The following is a 20,813-nucleotide window of genomic DNA, read 5'->3' as shown; positions in this document are numbered from 1 at the left end:
TCTTCTAAATATCAAATATTGTAGGTCTCAGTCCCCCAGTTTGGAAACAAAGCAAATAGTTACAGCAGGATGAATTCCTCTTGCTTGTTTAGTCCTGAGTGATCAGTCTGGGTGGACCTTTGTAGCTGGTTCTTCCTTAGAAGCTTGTCACAGCTATTTAAGTCCAAGGTATCTTTTCTTAACTCTGCTTCTTTTTGTTTCTATGCACCTGGCTATTCTGTATGATGTGTTAGCAAACAACCATCCAATTAAAACTCAACAGTCCGCCCCCATCTTTAACCAATCCTGGAAGAGGAGTTGTTGATACAGCTTGATCCATTTACAGGCATTGGCCCAAAGGACCACTGTGGAGTTCAGGAGCCAAAAAGTGAATGGAGAAGGCTTGGCCAGGGGTCCTGCATTCTCCCTGCATCTCTTAGCCGAGGCCTAAGCAAAACTGGAAAGTACCTGCCAGGAGTTTGTCACCGTTGAGAATGCCAGGGCTAAAAAGAGGTCAGACTGCATTCAAGTACTTGCTTTCTCTTCACCTTGCTGTTTAATGCTGGTTAATTGGTTCCAGCAGGTTAAAATGGCTAGTTTTTAGAAACCAGTCTCTCTCTCATTCCTTTGAGTCACAGGAATGGTGGAATGTCAGATGGTTGCCCTCTTTTTTGCTCAAAGATATCTTGGATCTCATTGGAGCATTGCAGCACACCAAAATACCTGGGAGTTTCTCTGGATCGTGCTCTGACTTATAAGAAGCACTGTTCGAATATCACACAAAAAGTGGGTGCAAAATGATGCAGGTCTAAAAAGTGTGTCAACATAAATGTCTGGAAAGCTCTGCAAAGACTGTTAGTATCATAACACTGGGAATCAGGAAACTCACAGAACATCACTTCCTAGTAGGCAAAAATATGGGACTTAACTCTATTAGAAAAGTTAAGACAAAGAGTAAAGAAACTGACTGAATATACAGACACAGGAAATTTGATTCTTTTTTATTTGTTGTGCCAGTCAATCAGATCCAAAAAGGCAAGCTCCAATTGCTCATGCTGTTTCCCGAATAATACATTTGGATGAACTAGACATTAGATCTGGAGGTCTGGTTCTTGAGCACAGCAGAATTGCTGCAGAGAATTAACATATTAACAAAGAATGAAGCTTCAAAGTAAACTTGTGTTCATTGTTCTTTCAACAGTTATTTAAACGAGATCATGAACGGACTTGGATTTGCTTAACAGGCAGGAAGATAAACATTGTTTGCTAATGCTTGCATATCACACTCTGGCAAAAAGAACTGTTCCGGTGGCAACAGAACAAGAAGTACTAGGTCCTCCAGGACTATCTATGGCAGGCCTGGGCAAACTTTGGCCCTACATCCAGGTGTTATGGACTTCAACTCCCACAATTCCTAAGATGCCTGATTTATGGTCAACGTCTGACAGAGACTGACCACAGAGTTGCACTGGAGATTCCTCAAGAGAACGCATCAATCAAACCAAATCTGGGAATAACCAAACCCACAAAAATCAAATGTGCAAATGAGGATTGCCAACTTGCTTTGCTCCATCCTAGAAAATGCATCTCCCCCAAATCAATTTCACAAAATTCAATTATTACCTTAAGCATTGTGTACATAAAAATATGAACCAAGGATTTAGTGGGACTTTCTACTGAGTGAGTGCATTTTGCACTGCAACCCTAGACAAGGTGTCTCTTAGTTTGAGGCTCCTTTCCTCTCAAATGAAGCAAGACACACACACACAAGCAAACACTACTTCCACACATTGTGGAGTTTTTATTAGGCAACAGTTTGGCATCAGCTGTTCTAAACACCTGTACAGACTCAGGATTTTGTTAAAATGAATATTTTGCACGTGAAGCAAAGTGCCATCATCAGCTTGTTGTACACCAGTGATCGCAAGCTGGTGGCGCTTGAATTAAAAAAAGAATGTGCTGCTATTATTTAAATAACAGTCATATCCAGAGCTTAAAGCAGCCGGCACTGATGTCCTTGTCCTTCCTACCCTATTCTCACAATCTTAGATAGGCAGATGTGCCAATTTGTCAAGTTGTTTCCAAAGCAGAGTAAGAGACCAAGTTACTGCTGCCTACATACCTGTTCTACGTATATAAAGCAGGAGTCTATGATTAATACACAAAACTATTCTAACTGCGCACGTGCCACATCATTTTATACTTCGAATCTCTTAGAAAGTATATTATTCTTTTGCTGCTTCTTGTTTTCCTTTCTTCAAACTCTAAATGATCTCTGCCACTTTAATAATTTGCCTGTTGATTTTTTATAAGACTGCACCTAACTCTGCTGCAAAAAGCAGCACACATTACATTATGAGAACAGTGAGCCCTATAATATTCCCACTCTGTCCTTCTGGGGCCCCATCTACACTGCTTTTATAATGCAGACTGAACACGATTATAAGGGAGTGTAGACTCATATAATCCAGTTCGATCTTCATTGCATGAGTCTACACCGACCACATAATCCAGTTCAAATGGGGCCTAAGTCATTTTATTGAGGTTTTTGCCTTATTTACAACTGTTGTATTCTGAAGGCTGCACAGCAACAAAGTCTTTGGTTTGTTTTCCTTTTTTAAAAAGCCATTTGGTATTGCTTTTCAGAACTCGCACGAGATCCATCTAAAAGTGTCCCAATGATTTCTTAGAAAAAATTAAAGCAGAATTCTCCTTGTGAAGACGTAAACCTGAAAGAGGACATGTCAGCATTGCCACCAAAAGCAGAAGAGGCTGGAGGATGGAGCAATGATTCTCTGGGGTTCTTTTCTCTTCTCAGCCTTTCTGCAGATTTCCAGAAAACTTGACTTTGGTTCTTGTGGGCACCTTCAGTTACTTCTGCAATATGAGCAGCTTTTGATGCTGAGAGGGGAAGAAGAAAAGAGTCTGTGTGAAGAATGGAAGATGCCATCATATTACATATTTATTATTATTTATTTATTTATTTCTTGCATTTATTAACCGCCGCTCTCAGCCCTAGGGCGACTCGTGGCGGTGTACAATACAAAAAAGACACTTTACAAAGCAATCAGGACAACAAACTAACATCACTAATACACAACATTTAAATTACACTAAAAATCCGCTGCGTCATATTATGGAATCATAATCAATCTCGTAGTCGTAAATTCATTCCGGTTGTCATTTCCAGTAACATAGCACTCAGTTGAAAGCCTGCTCGAAGAGCCACGTCTTCAGGCCCTTACGAAAGGCCATGAGGGAGGGCGCCTGTCTGATGTCAGCAGGGAGGGAGTTCCACAGCCGGGGGGCCACCACCGAGAAGGCCCTCTCTCTCGTCCCCGCCAGACGTGCCTGTGAGGCAGGCGGGATCGAGAGAAGGGCCTCCCCAGATGATCTCAAGGTCCTCGTGGGCTCGTAGGCCGAGATGCGGTCCGTAAGGTATTTTGGGCCGGAACCGTTTAGGGCTTTGTAGGATAACACCAGCACCTTAAATTGGGCCCGGTAGCAAATCGGCAGCCAGTGGAGCTGGAACAACAAGGGCGTTGTGTGCTCCCTGCGTCCTGCTCCTGTTAACAACATGGCTGCCGCGCGCTGGACGAGCTGAAGCTTCCGGGCCGTCTTTAAGGGCAGCTCCACGTAGAGAGCGTTGCAGTAGTCAAGACGGGATGTGACCAGAGCGTGTACCACCGTGGCCAAGTCAGACTTCCCAAGGTACGGGCGCAGCTGGCGCACAAGCCGAAGCTGTGCAAATGCTCCCCTGGTCACCGCTGAAACCTGGGGATCCAGGCTCAACGATGAATCCAGGATCACACCCAAGCTGCGAACCTGCGCCTTCAAGGGGAGTGCGACCCCATCCAGCACAGGCTGTAACCCTATACCCTGCTCGGCCTTGCGACTGACCAGGAGTACCTCTGTCTTGTCTGGATTTAATTTCAGTTTGTTTGCCCTCATCCAGACCATTACAGCGGCCAGGCACCGGTTCAGGACTTCGACAGCCTCCTTAGTAGCAGGTGGAAAGGAGTGACAGAGCTGGACATCATCTGCGTACAGATGACACCGCACCCCGAAACTCCGGATGATCTCACCCAGCGGCTTCATGTAGATATTAAACAGCATGGGGGACAATATAGAGCCCTGTGGAACCCCACAGGTCAAAGGCTGTGGGGTTGAACAGGAGTCCCCCAATAACACCTTCTGGGTACGACCCTCCAGAAATGACTGGAGCCACCGCAAAGCAGTGCCCCCAAGACCCATTTCCGCAAGGCGCCCCAGAAGGATACCGTGGTCGACGGTATCGAAGGCCGCTGAGAGGTCCAGGAGCACCAACAGGAACACACTCCCCCTGTCTAGCTCCCGGCGCAGATCATCCACTAAGGCGACCAAGACCGTCTCGGTACCATGTCCCGGTCTGAAACCAGACTGTGCCGGATCCAGATAATCCGTGTCTCTCAAGAATACCTGGAGTTGTGAGGCCACCACGCTTTCCATGACTTTGCCCAAGAAGGGAAGATTGGAAACAGGCCGAAAGTTGTCAAATTTAGTGGGGTCCAGTGATGGTTTTTTCAACAGCGGCTTTATAATAGCCTGTTTTAGGCTCGCTGGAATCTTGCCTTCCCGAAGGGAGGCATTAACCACCACCGTTACCCACTCAGCCAATCCCCCTCTGGCCTCCTTCAGAAGCCAGGATGGGCAGGGGTCTAGGATGGACGTGGTGGGCCTCATTCCTCCAAGTATCTTGTCCACATCCTCGGGCTTCACAAGCTGAAAAGAATCCATCAAAACAGGACAAGCAGGTGCTCGTGTCACATCCACAGAGACTGCATTTAATATGGTGTCCAGCCCAGAACGGATCAAAGCGACTTTGTCTGCAAAGAACCGAGCAAATGCTTCACAGCGCGTGGCCGAATTGTCAGGGCTCCCGCCTGAGGTGGCGGGAGTCAAAAGACCTCTGACAATCCGAAACAACTCCGCCGGACGGTTTTTTGCAGACGCAATAGTGGCCACAAAGAAAGTTTTCTTTGCAGCTTTTATTGCCGCGGCATATGCCCTTAGAAAGGACACAAACCGTGCTCGGTTTGGCTCGCTTGGGTCCGAGCGCCACACGCTCTCTAGTTCCCTCTTCCTTCGCTTCATCGCTGCCAGCTCCTCAGTGAACCAAGGAGCTGGTTTAGCTCGGTTACTTGAGAGGGGACGTTCCGGAGCGATCATGTCAATTGCCCTGGTCATCTCCCCATTCCAGAGAGCGACCAAGGCCTCGACATGATCACCTGCCGAGGTAGCGGGAAAGTCCCCAAGAGCCATCAGGAATCCATTCGGATCCATAAGCCTCCTGGGGCGGACCATCTTAATGGGTCCTCCACCTTTGCGGAGGTTAGGGGGCGCAGTGAGCCTAAATCTGATCAGGAAGTGGTCGGTCCATGGCAACGGAGAGATGAACAACTCCTCCACCCCGCCATCCTGCTCCCATCCCTGGCAGAAAACCAAGTCCAATGTATGTCCAGCACAGTGGGTGGGGCCAGTTATTCGTTGGGACAGCCCCATGGTTGCCATGGCGGACATGAAGTCCTGAGCCGCTCCTGTGAGGGTCGCCTCGGCATGGATGTTGAAGTCCCCCAGCACAAGAAGCCGTTGAGACTCCAACGCCAGGCTCGAGACCACCCCCGCTAGCTCAGGTAGGGAGACTGTAGTGCAGCGAGGTGGACGGTACACTAACAGAATCCCTATTCTGTCCCGGTCACCCACCCTCAGGTGGACGCATTCAAAATTTGTGGTCTGCGGGATGGGGCTCCTGGTCAGACGGATGGAATCTCTATAGACCACTGCGATCCCCGCCTCCCCGTCCTCCGGATCTCGGTTGGTGCTGTACGGAGAAGCCTGGAGGACAAAGCTGGGTCAGATTTACGCCTCCAGCTTCATCCAACCAGGTCTCCGTAATGCACGCCAGATCTGCCCGCTCCTCCAGGATTAGGTCCTGGATCCAGGTCGTTTTTCCGTTGACAGATCTGGCGTTCAGCAGCACCACCTTCAATCCCGAGGGCCCGCTCACCTGGTTACACCAATTTACCTTAGGAGACCGGTTGGGAATTGTTAATGTAGATAAACGGTCCGAATTAGGCCAAATTCGAGGTCTCCTTTTTCCGCATCTCCTCCTCCCCACCACGACCTCTATGGGGGCCCCTCGGCTAATGGAACACCTCCCCCCCTCCATGCCGCGATCTAATATCAAGGTCTTATTTCCTGCTTCATCAGTTGTTTGATTTGTTGGTCCCTGCCAACACCCTTGCTCCCCTTCCTCCCCCTTCCCCGCCCCATTTTTGTCCACAGGCTCCAGCCCGCCTCCTCCCCTGACCCTTCCGCTAGTCAGTAGCAACAGGGATAGTACCAACAGGGGGGTGGGGGACCTCATGGATAACAATAGCTTCAGAAGGAAGGGGCGTTCCAGCCACACCAGTTAGGATAGTTCGTAAAGTGCGAGAGTCTTCAGTGCAGCACAGTCAGTAATACCACTCAGTTAACAACACACTACGTGCCGTTGGGCACATACATAAAGTGCAAGATCTAAAGTGCAATAGGTAACCTGAAACTGGTTCTCAGCATTCACTAAAGTGCGGCATAGAGGGATAAGGAAGGGGGCGTAAGTGCTAGTGTTATTTAGCAGCAGGTGGCAGGCGCCTTAAAGTGCTGTTGTGTTCTTATATCTTGAGATGATTAACTGTTACATTTACATTGTTGTTTGCACCGGCAAGAAAAAAAAAGGAACACAACTGACTGGTTTAGAAGAACCTGCAAACTGGAAAACCGCTCTCCAAATGCTCTTTTTTTCTAGAAAAAAAGCAAGACTTTCCCTATTCTAGCACAATGGCAACAACTTGATTATTATAATTCCCATCAACCCTAAAACGATAATAAAAAATGAGGTCTAATGGAGACATATACTCCATTCTAACACCAAGTCTGTTTCCTTATCTAGCAAAACAACAACTACAACACATGTCCCACAAAGGAGAGATAAAATCTGCATATTGAACAGGTCTGGTAGCAAAGGACCTTATGGTTGAATTATATGAATCATTATCCTCACTAGCTCATATTATTTTTCTTTTCCTATCCTTTTGTATTGTGTCAGGTCACTTAAGAGGTTTTATGGCCAGAATTAGAACATCACATTAAATGATGTTTAATACAATCAAAAGGAATTATCTGGGATAAAAAGACATATATAATGTAACAATGGTCAATGTACAAATGAATATATCCAACCAGAGAGAAATGTTGAAGCCATGGGCAGAATAACGATAAGAATAATATTAGGTGTATGTTTTTATAATGATGAGTTTTTATCTATGTATTTAATGTATGTATTTTATGTTCACATGTTTTGATTCTGTTGTACTCTACCTCGAGGTATTACAAAAGGTGGGTAACAAATTATTATTATTATTATTATTAATAATAATAATAATAATTAAAAATATTTCTTACTCATCTCTCCTAGTGGCTTGAGGCGTATTACAGCATAATTAAAACACATAAGGTAAAGGTTTCCCCTGACATTAAGTCTAGCCATGTCCATAGGTGGTGCACATCTCCATTTCTAAGCTGAAGAGCTGCTGTTGTCCAGAGACACCTCCAGGGTCATGTGGGCAGCATGACAGCATGGAGTACCGTTACCTTCCTGCTGAAGTGAGTATTGATCCACTCACATTTGAATGTTTTTGAACTGCTGGGTTGGCAGAAGCTGGGCCTAACAGTGAGAACTCACCCTGGATATGAACCGCTGACCTTTCAGTCAGCAAGTTCAGCAGCTCAGCGCTTTAACCCGTTGCACCATTGGGGGCCCCAAAACACATAAACATTGTAAAAATTTATTGTTATTATTATTATTATTATTAATTATTTTTATCCTGCTTTGTCTCTTCAAAAAATAAACCTAAAGCAGAGAGCACTAAAACACTTTAACATATAATGGGAAAGCATACCAAAATTCAAATAGGATTAAACATTGAAACTATTACAAGAAACAGTTAAAACCACTCAAACTCTATTCATGCCCCTAAAACACTTTCGTGATACCTCTTGGCTCACTCTTTACAACTTTCTTATTTAAAAGCCTGTCTGAAAAAAAAAAAGGTTTTAGCCCAGCTTCCCAACCTGCTTGCATGAGCTTCAACTGCTTCTGTCTTTCCTCTGCCATTTTTGCTCTGTAATCCCCGAACATAGTTTTCATCAGTTGGCGTTTCTTGGCCAGCACTGCCTTCTCGCTGCGTAGGACCTTCATTGCTCGGAAGGCCTCATCCACTGAAAGAAAGCAAAGGATAATGAAGAGACACAGGTTGGAATGATTGAAATCTATGATATTTGCTTAGCAATATTTGCGAATATTGTTTAACAAGTATATTCAAAAATATTGCAAATGGGTATTAAACACTGCATTTGATTTGCAAACAACATTGTGTGTATATTGATGATTGCCTAACAGCTTAAATAATAATGCAAGTTCATATTGATCACTGCTCTGCACCTAAAAGTTAGTTTCTAGAGGGCCAGGTTCACCCAGCAATGAAACTTTAAAGTGACAGATAATAGAGTTGGGTTGCTGCTCCGGGCTGTTTGGCCGTGTTCCAGAAGCATTCTCTCCTGACATTTCACCCACATCTATGGCAGGCATCCTCAGATCCAGCTTGATTAGCATTAAATAGCTTTGCAGCTTCAAAGCCTGGCTGTCCATGACTTGTGATGACCGTAGAAATGAGGGACCATCCTCATTTATCCACACATTTCCATGGACTATTATGTTTAATTCTATTTTAATTACTCATATTTTTTAAGTTATACATTGTATTATATTGGTTTTATTGTGAGCTGCTTTGAGTCTCTTTTTAAGAGAAAATGTGGGGTAATAATAATAATAAGTTTTTAAATGTCGTCGTGCTATTGTTAATGTTTATTGTTTATTTACTGTTATGAGTTTTATTTACTGCTTGTATTATTGTTGTTTTTGCTTTGTTATTGCTGTGTTGTGGGCTCGGTCTCATGTAAGTTGCACCGAGTCTCTTGGGGAGATGGTAGCAGGGTACAAATAAAGATGATGAAGATGATGATGATGATTATTGTTATTGTTATTATTATTATTAATGGCAATGGATAATACACTGGCCACATATCTCTGTGGAATATCCTGTTCAGGGAAGTTATATGGGCCTTTTTTCCCTTCACACACCAATTCCCTCCCAGATAGTTAACATCGAATGGCTATTCAGTGTTTTCAGATCTAACTCTACGGATTCTCTCCACTTTAGCTAGAAGAAGACACTGGTTGCAAGAAAAGAGTGAGGTATGTTGTTTTGGCTTTATTCTTTTATCTGGGAGATATAAATCATTCAAAAACATACTTTAAAAAGTAGATGCCACACATACCCTTAAACATTCAAGACAGGAGAATGGAATCTAAACAACCACAACAACAACGATTCTGGCACAAGCCAATAAAGGTAGTTCCACTGGTGATCGTCACACTGGGTGCAGTGCCTCAAGACCTTGGCCTGCACTTAAACACAATCGGCGCTGACAAAATTACCATCTTGTCAGCTGCAAAAGGCCACCCTACTCAGATCTGCATGCATTATTCGCCAATACATCACACAGTCCTAGACACTTGAAAACTGTCTGACGTGTGATCCAATACCACAGCCAGCACAGTAATCTTGTTTGCTGTGTACTAATCTTGTTGTGTTAATAATAATAATAATAAATTAAAATATATTTTAATGTTCATGAAAGAAACACCTTATTTGTTAATGTGATATATAAATATACAGACTTATAAATGTTTTTGAATGTTCATGTAATATACATACTATATCTCTATTTTAATGTCTGTATATTGTTAGGTTTAAAATTGTATTGATTTTACTGTAAACCACTTGAAGCCCTGTTTTCTCGAGAGAGAAACTAGATAACAACAACAGCAGCAGCAGCAGCCCTCTTTACTGGACTCCATCTTTTATTAGAAGCAGACAATATGAACAAAGAGAATACCAGTCTAGCAGCATCTAACCTCACTTTTGCTTCAGTCTGATTTTGTGTAAGAATCAGCAGACCCTACTCCTTTTTTTCTTCATACTCAGAGCACCAGAAGGTGCAGAAGATGTAGCTTGGATTACCAAATGCTACTAGATTTCTTGCAGTTACGATATATGCATCACTTTTGCAGAAGCCCCTCCACAAGGTATTCTCTGGCAATTCATCTCCTCCCCTCCAATTTCTGACTCACTCTGCTTGGGAGTTGATTTTTGCGTCTTCAAGCCAAGCTCCAGTTGTTCTACACACCAATCCACTTCCCTTTTCATCTGCTCATCAGCCTGGTACAACAAGAAGGTAGTGGGAAGGCAACAAAAGAAAGAAAATTGATTTGTTTAAGACAATTCCTATGGTTGAGGTATCTGACATTCCCTTTCCTATTCCCATCCAATATATTTGTTAGCCACTTCTTAACACAAACCCCTAGGTAACATACACCGTTTAATCTTAGAGCAAATAATTTTTTGATTTAAGATGATCCAACTGATCACAATAAGAAATGTAATCAGATTGTTTTCATCTTCTCTCCCTCCCCAAATTCCTTATGTAACAACACTTCAAATTAGATTGTAATGCAGAGAGCTGTGACCAAGATGTTACTAAGGGAACATTTTAAAAAAAAATTACGAGTAGTAACAATCAATAAATATAAGCTAAAACAATATTGAAGTACAAAAAAATTATGTGTGTCGCATATACACAAAATAGTCTTTCCATACCTGAGACTTGTCAGGATGCTCAGACATGCCTTTCCCGTGGGATTTGCCACCATCATTACTTTTGTCACTATGTGCTACTGCAAAGGGCACCTGTTTCTTTTTCTTTTTTCTCTTGGGCATCCCAGCAGCTGGCACTGTCAATTCTGCTTTAGTCTCTCCTGGCGCTACAAACCAATTGGGCAAAATATTATTCAATCAGCAGCGTTTTCATCAATTTTCAATTCTATTTGAAATATATTTTACTTATTTGAAACATCCTAGACTTCTTGGAGTAATGGCACCATTATTGTTGTTTTAAAGCAAATTGCAGCCAGTATCAGTGCATTAATTTCTTAATCAATAATAGACTCAGGGCCCATCTACACTGCTGGATAAAGGCAGTCCCCGAGTTACAAACATCTGACTTACAAATGACTCATAGTTACAAACAGGGATTTTTTTGTCGTGTCAGGAGCAACTTGAGAATTGGCCGTCTGCAAGAGAATTGGCCGTCTGCAAGGACATTGCCTAGGCGACGCCTGGATGATTTGATGTTTTTATCATCCTTGTGGGAGGCTTCTCTCATGTCCCCGCATGAGGAGCTGGAGCTGATAGAGGGAGCTCATCCGCCTCTCCCCGGATTTGAACCTGCAACCTGTTGGTCTTCAGTCCTGCTGGCACAAGGGGTTTAACCCACTGCGCCACTGGGGGCTCCACAAACAGGGCTGAAACAACAGGAAGTGGGAGGAATCTATCCCTAGGAAGGGAAATCAACTCCTGGAAAAGTTATTATCATGGGGAAAAGGGGTCTTCATTGACATTTTCTGGCCAATTCTTGCTTCCACAATAAACCAATTCTCCAAAATCCAATTGTCACAGGGACAGAAATGGAGATGAAATCTTCTGAACGGGAGCACAGATGGCAAAACAAATGTTACAGGGGTGTTAACCCTTTCCTAAGCTATCCAAAGCCTATCTATGCCTATATTTGAATATATATGGCAGGAGTTACACTTTAAAATGTACGTGTTTTCATCTATACAGAAATTCAGCTTAAGAGTAAATCTCCAGAATCTATCTTGTTTGTAACCTGGGGATGGCCTCTACAAATACAGACGAATTTGTGCTAAATAAAAACATATAAGAATCACAGAATCACAGAGTGCTAGATTTGGAAGAGAAGTCGTGGGCCATCCAGCCCAACCCCATTCTGCCAAGAAGCAGGAAAATCACACTCAAAGCACCCCTGGCAGATGGCCATCCAGCCTCTGTTTAAAAGCCCCTAAAGAAGGAGCCTCCACCACACTCAGAGAGTTCCACTGCTGAACAGCTCTCTCTCACAGGGTTTTTGTAGGTTTTTTTGGGCTATATGGCCATGGTCTAGAGGCATTCTCTCCTGACATTTCGCCTGCATCTATGACAAGCATCCTCAGAGGTAGTGAGGTCTGTTGGAACTAGGAAAAAGGGTTTATATAACTGTGGAATGACCAGGGTGGGACAAAGGACTCTTGTCTGCTGGAGCTAGGTGTGAATGTTTCAACTGACCACCTTGATTAGCATATAATGGCCTGACAGTGCCTGGAGCAAACTTTTGTTGAGAGGTGGTTAGATGTCCTTGTTTGTTTCCTCTCTGTTGTTGTGTTGCTGTAATTTTAGAGTTTTTTTAATACTGGTAGCCAGATTTTGTTCATTTTCATGGTTTCCTCCTTTCTGTTGAAATTGTCCACATGCTTGTGTATTTCAATGGCTTCTCTGTATAGTCTGACATGGTGGTTGTGAGAGTGGTCCAGCATTTCTGTGTTCTCAAATAAAATGCTGTGTCCAGGTTGGTTCATCAGGTGCTCTGCTATGGCTGATTTCTCTGGTTGAAGTAGTCTGCAGTGCCTGGAGTAGTCTGTAGTCTGGAGGATGCTTGCCATAGATGCAGGTGAAACGTCAGGAGAGAATGCCTCTAGACCATGGCCATATAGCCTGAAAAAACCTACAACAACCCAGAGATTCCGGTCATGAAAGCCTTCGACAATACAGCTCTCTCACACAGTTAGGAAATTCTTCCTAATGTTCAGGTGGAATCTCCGTTCCTGTAGTTTGAAGCCATTGTTCCATGTCCTAGTCTCCAGGGCAGCAGAAAACAAGCCTGCTCCCTCCTCCCTATGACTTCTCCTCACATCTTGATACATGGCCCTCATCATGTCTCCTCTCTGCCTTCTCTTCTGCAGGCTAAACATGCCCAGCTCTTTAAGCTGCTTCTCATAGGGATTGTTCTCCAGACCCTTGATCCTTTAAGTTGCCCACCTCTGGACACATTCCAGCTTGTCAACATCTCCAATTGTGGTGCCCAGAATTGGACACAATGTGATTCCAGGTAAAGTAGTGTGACAAAGGCAGAATATAAGGTTAGCACGACTTCCATGGATTTAGGCACTAGACTCCTATGGATGCAGGCCAAAATCCCATTGCTTTTTTTTAGCTGCAGCATCACATTCCTGGCTCATATTTAACTTGTTTCCCATGAGGACTCCAAGATCTTTTTCACTCATATGGCTGTTAAGCCAGGTGTCCCCCATTCTGTATCTTTGTATTTTAATTTTAATTTTTCTGCCTAAGTGGAGCATCTTGCATCTATGCTTGTTGAACTTCATTTTGTTAATTTTGGCCAATCATCTCTCTAATCTGTTAAGACCATTTTGAATTCTTCTCCTGTCTTCTGGGGTATTGGCTCTTCCTCCCAATTTGGTCCCGTCTACAAACTTGATGATCATGCCTTCTAACCCTTCATCTAAGACATTAATAAAGATGTTGAACAGAACCGGGCCCAGGACACAACCCTGTGGTTCTCCACTCATCACATATAAATACATATTACATGAAAATATCTACAAATACATAAAAACATGTACTAAATAAAATATCTATCCAAATATCTACATACTAAAAAACCCCAGTACTCTATCTACCCTTACTGTAGACTAAAGGTAAAAGTTTTAACATTTATTTACAGTTTACAAAAAATAAACAGTTCCCTTTCTCCCCGGGCATCCTCAGCCAGAATGTATTTTCAACATGTGATTAATGAACAGGCACATCTCTATTTCTCAGACTGAATTAGAACTCGAAGCAGCAGCCTCCATACCTGCTTGAGATGCCTCCAATGCAGGAACTTCTTGCGCAAGACATTTTCCATCTCTTCTAGCTTCCTTATCCGTTGCATCTACTCTGTCAGGTCTAGCAGGTTCAGGAAAGGTTGATTTCTGCATCATCATCACTGATTCTGCAGTTGGGTTTTTTACCTCTGTAGTGTCAGCCCCTGAGTCTGGATCAGCAGCAACAGACTGAGGTGGGATTGCAAAGTTGAAAGCAAATTCAGAACCGAGTCTTCCAGTGGAAAAACCCAATGTGCCGGAGGGATTGTGATCCACAGGCTGCTCGTGGATGCTTTCCCCACCACATACTTCTGGTGTAGTTCCGCTGATTTCTTCAGAGTTTTTTTCAGAAGGATCAAAGCCAAACTGAAAGCTATTATCTGATGTTGTAAACCACGATGTTGATACTGCAGAGGGCTGGCTGGGTTGCTTCCTATATAACACACTTCCCAAATTGTCTCCTGGTTGTATTTGTAATATCTCAGGTTTCATGGCTGTAGGGGAGGAAGAAAAGTAATATAGCGTTACTCTCCTTCATTTCTGCCTGTGTAAAATAACTACATGCATTGTGCAAATTTGGTATTCAACATAAATCACACCTAACAAACTTAAAACATGTATACCTCAGTTCCTCCCAGGGCTTCTGGAAAGGTCAAGAACATTACAACTCACCTGTTTTTGCTGCGCTTTTCATCTCCTCTTCCATCTTGAGCCGATAATCCCCCAAAACATGATGCATCACCTTCCGCTTTTTCACAACAGGAGCCTTCTGTGACCGCAGCACCTTAAGAACACGCTGTGTCTCCTCTGCTGCTTTCATGAATTTTTAAAAAATGTATTAAAATAATGTGCAAAATATACTGAGTAAACTGTTCCATTACTCTGATGCAATATTTGTTTACAACTCATTTGATGGGCATCCCCACAAAGTGGCGGTGACCATGGTGCGCTGATGTTTCTGTCTCAAAGAAAAAGTAGTGGAGTGCAATCCAGGAAGATGGTAAAGCAGGAAAGACTTTGAATATGGCCCTGCTGATCAACTGCATCTCTAAGTGCTGACAGGCTAGGCTCACTGCTATAAGACTAGCCACTAAATGATTTTAATGTAAAGAGGCTTCTTATAAGGGTGAGCTGCTTTATTTATTAGTTTTGTATATCTTATAAAGGATCTTATATTTTACAGATTCATAGAACTGGAAGGTATCAAAAGGGACATCTTGTCGAGTTCCCTGCCATGCAGGAATACACAATGTAATTATTTTAATTGTTTTTAAATATTTATTGTTACATTTGTAATTGATCATTTTTGAGAAGCACATTAAGTCCCACTCTAGTAGAAAGGTGTCACATATATGGAACGAACAAACAAACAAAGTGAATGGGTTGCTGTGAGTTTTCCGGGCTGTATGGCCATGTTCCAGAAGCATTCTCTCCTGACATTTGGCCCCCATATATGGCAGGCATCCTCAGAGGTTGTGAAGTCTGTTGGAAACTAGGCAAGTGGGGTTTATATATCTGTGGAATGTCCAGGGTGGGAGAAAGAACTCTTGTCTGTTTGAGGCAAGTGGGAATTATTATTATTTGAGAACACAGAAATGTTGGACCTCTCTAACAACCACCATGTCAGACTACACAGAGAAGCCATTGAAATGCACAAGTGTGTGTACAATTTCAACAGAAAGGAGGGAACCATGGAAATGAACAAAATCTGGCTACCATAAACTCTAAATTAGGACAGTAAATAAAGAACAACACTAAAAAAGCAGGGGAAATCCAGACAAGAATAAATCAGGGCCAGCTAACATCTCCCAAAAAAGGATTCCCCCAGGCAGGAATCAGCCAGGCCTTGAAGCTGCAAGGCTATTCAATGCTAATCAAGCTGGCCAATGGCAATATTCAAACTTCCCTCCAACAGACAAGAATTCTTTCTCCTACCCTGGACCTTACACAGATACATAAACCTCTCTTGCTTAGTTTCCAATATACCTCACAACTTCTGAGGATACCTGCCATAAATGTGGGTGAAATATCAGGAGAGAATGCTTCTGGAACATGGCCATACAGCCCGGAAAACTCGCAGCAACCCAGTGATTCCGGCCATGAAATCCTTCGACAATATTTTAGGTTTATCTGACCTTTTTGTGCACTATCAAAGCAAACTGGAGAGATGGGTCAATAACAGTCCCAATTGACAGACAGAAAATCAAATCTTTGTCATAAATACTTGCCCAAAGATGAGAGTAATGAATGTATTAGTATCTGAAGTAAAGGCCTAGTCATACTTTTCTAACAAGTTCTAACAAGTTAAATAATAACAAGTTAAAAAAAAATTATTTCTAGCAAGTGGCTAATTGCTGTTGTTGATGGGATGACAAACGTTTTTTGACATCATGTTCCAACTCTGAATGATTGCGGGATGAGATTTGTTTGCTTTGCCTGAGTCGAATCTTAAAGCTACAGAAAAGAGAAGAGAATGTTCCACAAGGGAGAAGGATCCTGGTAGTTATATATTTTGGTTGAACAGTAATTATGGCAAAAACCTTTTGATGTGCTACAAAAAATGCTGTGATAGAACTGTAACAGGAGAGAACAGAGATTGGAGGAAGAGGAAGGCAAACCCAACAGACCTTGTTTTGGAGTAGGGTTGAGATGCAGTAGCCCCGTCTCCAGCTGAGCGATGCACCATTCCAATTCATCCTGGAAAGTGGGCTTGGGAGCCTGAATCAAAGAAAGAGCAAGCAGATAGCATGAGGGCTACTCTTTAAAATAGGTATGGATGTGTCTTTGTGGAAAGGGCATTTGTTTTACTAGTGACTCAAATCTATGGTTGCTGTCAAGGCTGGAGCCAAAACAAGGCCACTAAGAAACAAGAAGCGAGTACTAACGTGTTTGAGAAATTCATGATTTGCAGCAATGAGATTTGCAGATTCTTTAGATGAGTCTGCTTGGGCTCTAAAATCTTTGACGAAGCTGTTTGATTGGCCTCATCAGCTTCACATTACAGGAATACACAACTATATCACTCCTGAAAGATGTCTATTAAACCTCTGTTTAAAGATCCCCCAAAGAAGAGAATTCATGTCCCACTCCTGAAAATCGCTTGACTTTTCACAAGTCATACTGGGGATGATTATTCATTTATTCTTTTGCTTTCCTCGGTAATATGGATAACAGTCGGATTCCTCAATCTGTAAGGACAAATAGAAGCTTTGATGCTGAAATACTTTCTCTCTTCTAATACCTTCACACGTGGAGTTGCAATTTTTAAACCCTACTAGGCTGTAACATAGAACAGAGTTTGAAAAGACCACAAAGGACATCCAGTCCAACACCCTTCTGCCAGCCAAGAAAAGCACAATTGAAGAACTCCCGACAGATGGCCATCCAGCCTCTGCTTAAAACCCCCCAAAGAAGGAGACTTTACTGCACTCTGAGGCAGTGAGTTCCAATGCTGAACTGCTCTGGCAGTTTAACATTTCCTTTCCTGTCATTTAAACCGATTGCTCTGAATCCTAGTCTCCAGGGCAGCAGAAAACAAAGCCTGCTCCCACTTCCTTAGGACATCTTTTCACATATTTATACATGGCTATCATGTTTGCTCTCAACCTTCTCTTCTGGGACTAAACAGACCCAGCTGTTTAAACTGCTCCTCTTCATAGGGATTTGTGGTCTCCAGACTTTTGATTCTTTTAGTTGCCCTCCTCTGGACACATTTAGAATAAAATATCTCTTTTAAACTGCAATGCCCAGAATTGGACACAGTGGTTCCCCGGTAAAGAGGTCTGACCAAAGTAGAATAGAGTGGGATTATGATTTCCCTTGATCTAGATCAGGCATGTTACAAATTGTGGGAATTGAAGTCCAAAACACCTGGAGCCCCAAAGTTTGCCCATGCCTAATCTAGATACTCCTGTTGATATAGCCTAGAATCACATGGGCTTTTTAAGCTGCTGCATCACACTTATTGTTGATGGTCAACTTGTTGCCTGTGGTGATCTCTGGATCTTTTCCCAAAGGAGACTGTGGCTATGTGACACAATAAAGCTCCCTTTCTGAATCTCCCTTTCTATAAAAGAATGCTATTACACACTGTAACAAAATTTGAGAAAAAAATATGTTCCTGGTTTGAAAGTGTTATTTCTTGTTTAATTTTGTGGTCCTTACTTTGAAATTAGTTGTTCTGTCCCAGTAGTTGTTCTATGGCAGAAACTATATTGAACTGGTTAAGAGTTGATGATGAGATATTCATTGGGAAATTATAGAAAAATTGTGCTGCAGAAAGATGTCCCTCCCGCAAAAACAAAGTTTGGGCAATTTAATACACTTTTCCCATGTTTGTATAATAGAACCAATTAGGAAATGACATTGATAACCCAGGAATAAAAATGGTGTAATAAGAGCACTTACCTCTTCCATTAGGAAAGTGAAGACTACGACACACTTCTGTCTAGGAAGTCCTTACACCATCCTTCACCTAGAAATACATAAGGCACATCAATATCTAGAGTTGTTGTTGTTCATTCGTTCAGTCGTCTCCGACTCTTCGTGACCTCATGGACCAGCCTACGCCAGATCTCCCTGTCGGCCGTTACCACCCCCAGCTCCCTCAAGGTCAGTCCAGTCACTTCAAGGATGCCATCCATCTCTGGTTGTACTGGTCCATTTAGTTTTCAATATCTAGAGTACAGCAATCAAATTCTATGAATTGACATTCACAGCATTTTCCTCTTCCTGAGGAAAGGCTACATAGGGGCCCCAAAATGCAGCATTGCCCAGAATCAAAGAACATGAAATGCACTGTAGACTAATTTAACCAGAGAAGTCAGCAATAGCAGAGCACTCGATTAACCAACCTGAGAATACAGAAATGCTGGACCACTTTGACAATCATCATGTCAGACTCCACAGAGAAGCCATTCCACTTGCTTCATTGCCAACACAACCTCTAAAGATGGCATTAGCTACAGATGCAGGCGAAACGCCAGGAGGGAATACTGCTGGGATCTGGCCATACAGCGCAAAAAGCTCACAGGAATTCAGTGGTTCTGGCCATGAAAGCCTTCTACACCACAATGCACATTCTGGGTATGGATGTCCTGATGTTTCAACTGCATCTGTGGCTGGCATCTTCAGAGGTTCTGTTGACAGTTAAGCAAGTGGAGTGTGTATGCATGTATGTATGTATGTATGTATATATATATGTGTGTATATCTATATCTATGTGTGTGTGTGTGGAATAAGGTCCAGGATGGTAGAAAGCACCCTTGTCTGTTTGAAGCAAGTGTAAACGTTGCAATTGGCAAGTTTGATTAGCACTGAGTAGCCTTGCAGTTGCAAAGTCAATCAGTGTTGTTGCCTGGAGGCATCCTTTGCTGTAAGCTGCTCTACTTAGGAAAGCTCCTACTTTAGAAACCTTTAAAAAAAGTCTCAAGACCTGGCTCTGCCGTTGTGGTTTTGGAGAGTAGTCACATCATTTTATGCTATTGCTCCCTCAACGTTCTTGTCCCAGGAGTCCCCCCCTCCCCCCATACGAAGGTTTGTTTATTTCTCTGTCTCTCTATGAGTTCTCCATTACAAACAATTCTGACCCTTTATCTTATGTACAAGCAACCTGCTCTCTGTCATTATGTTTGGTTTCTATGTTTTGTGTATATTGTTTACAAGCTTTGATGTTTTATACTTTATTGTTATGTTGTTTATTTTACTGCAATTTGTATTTTTGTATTGTAATTTGTTGTTTGGGCTTGGCCCTATGTAAGCTGCTCTGAGTCCCTGTTGGGGGAGATGGTAGCGGGGTATAAATTACGATTATTATTATTTGCTGTAAGTCGCCCTGAGTCCCTTCCGGGAGAGGGGGCGGGATATGAAAAAACGTATTATTATAATTTTGTTTGGGAGGTTTTCACAGGCACCTGCTACATTCAGGGGTCCTCTCACCACTGCAAGAGCTGGTCGCATATCATGCAGCTGTGGACAAGAAGTCTACATGGGGACTCCCAAACGCAGCAGCATTGCCCAGACACAAATCAATGAGCAGGAAAAGCACTGCAGACTGATTCAACCAAAGAAATCAGCTATAGCAGAGCACTTGATCAACCAACCTGGACACAGAATAATATTTGAGAGCACAGAAATGCTGGACCACTCTGGCAACCATCATGTCAGACTACACAGAGAAGCCATTGAAATCCACAAACAGGTGAACAATTTCACCAGAAACAATGAAACTGCACAAAATCTGGTTACCAGGATTAAAAAACAACAACAACAACACCAGAATCAAGACAGTAAATAAAGAACACTACTCAGAAAGAGGGGAACTCCAGACAGCAAACAACTAGGTGCCAGAGAACACCTCCCAAACAAAGGATGCCTCCAGGCAAAACAGCCAAGCTACCTTCATGCAAATACCCACACTGATTGACTTTGCAGCTGCAAGGCTACTCAATACTATTCAAGTTTGCCAATTGCAACATTCACGCTTGCTTCAATCAGACATGGGTTCTTTCTCCGACCCTGGACATTATTCCACTGGTATATTTACACTTCACTCGCCTCATTTCCAACAGAAACTCTGAAAATGCCATTAGTCACTGATGCAGGCAAAACGCCAGGAGAGAATGCTGCTAGAACATGGCCATACAGCCCGAAAAACTCACAGCCACCCAACATTAATTATATTATTATTACTGAATGTGAGGTTGAGTTCCTGCAGCTTGCTTAAGGCCTTGCCTAGCTAGGGCCAAGGATATTTTGCCCCCAAACCCCTTTTCCCCCAGTTGAGCGTCTTCTTCCAACTATGACTTACTCCGATTCGGCTGAGATTCCTCCACGAGACTAAGCAGAGAGGGACCAGGACCGTCGCCGAACCCCTTCCCTCTTCGGCCCGCGCACTTCCGTTCCGCTCTGAAAA

General features: G+C 43.0%; 1 protein-coding gene across 1 annotated transcript; it reads right to left on the bottom strand.

Moving 5' to 3' along the window:
• Window positions 1–964: 964 nt before the first annotated feature.
• Window positions 965–20,812, bottom strand: CXH8orf33 (chromosome X C8orf33 homolog). Its single transcript, XM_060786398.2, has 9 exons — window positions 20,709–20,812; window positions 18,308–18,374; window positions 16,528–16,618; window positions 14,573–14,710; window positions 13,891–14,394; window positions 10,779–10,942; window positions 10,253–10,340; window positions 8,131–8,277; window positions 965–2,880 (listed from the first exon to the last, which is right to left on the bottom strand). Exons 2-9 carry the CDS (start codon window positions 18,314–18,316, stop codon window positions 2,666–2,668), a joined length of 1,356 nt encoding a protein of 451 aa, XP_060642381.2. The 5' UTR covers window positions 18,317–18,374; window positions 20,709–20,812; the 3' UTR covers window positions 965–2,665.
• Window position 20,813: the final 1 nt, after the last annotated feature.

The sequence above is a fragment of the Anolis sagrei genome, chromosome X, assembly GCF_037176765.1.
Source record: "Anolis sagrei isolate rAnoSag1 chromosome X, rAnoSag1.mat, whole genome shotgun sequence".
NCBI classification, from domain to species: domain Eukaryota; kingdom Metazoa; phylum Chordata; class Lepidosauria; order Squamata; family Dactyloidae; genus Anolis; species Anolis sagrei.
Note: the sequence above shows the minus strand (reverse complement) of the source record. Positions and strands in the feature narration are given on the sequence as shown.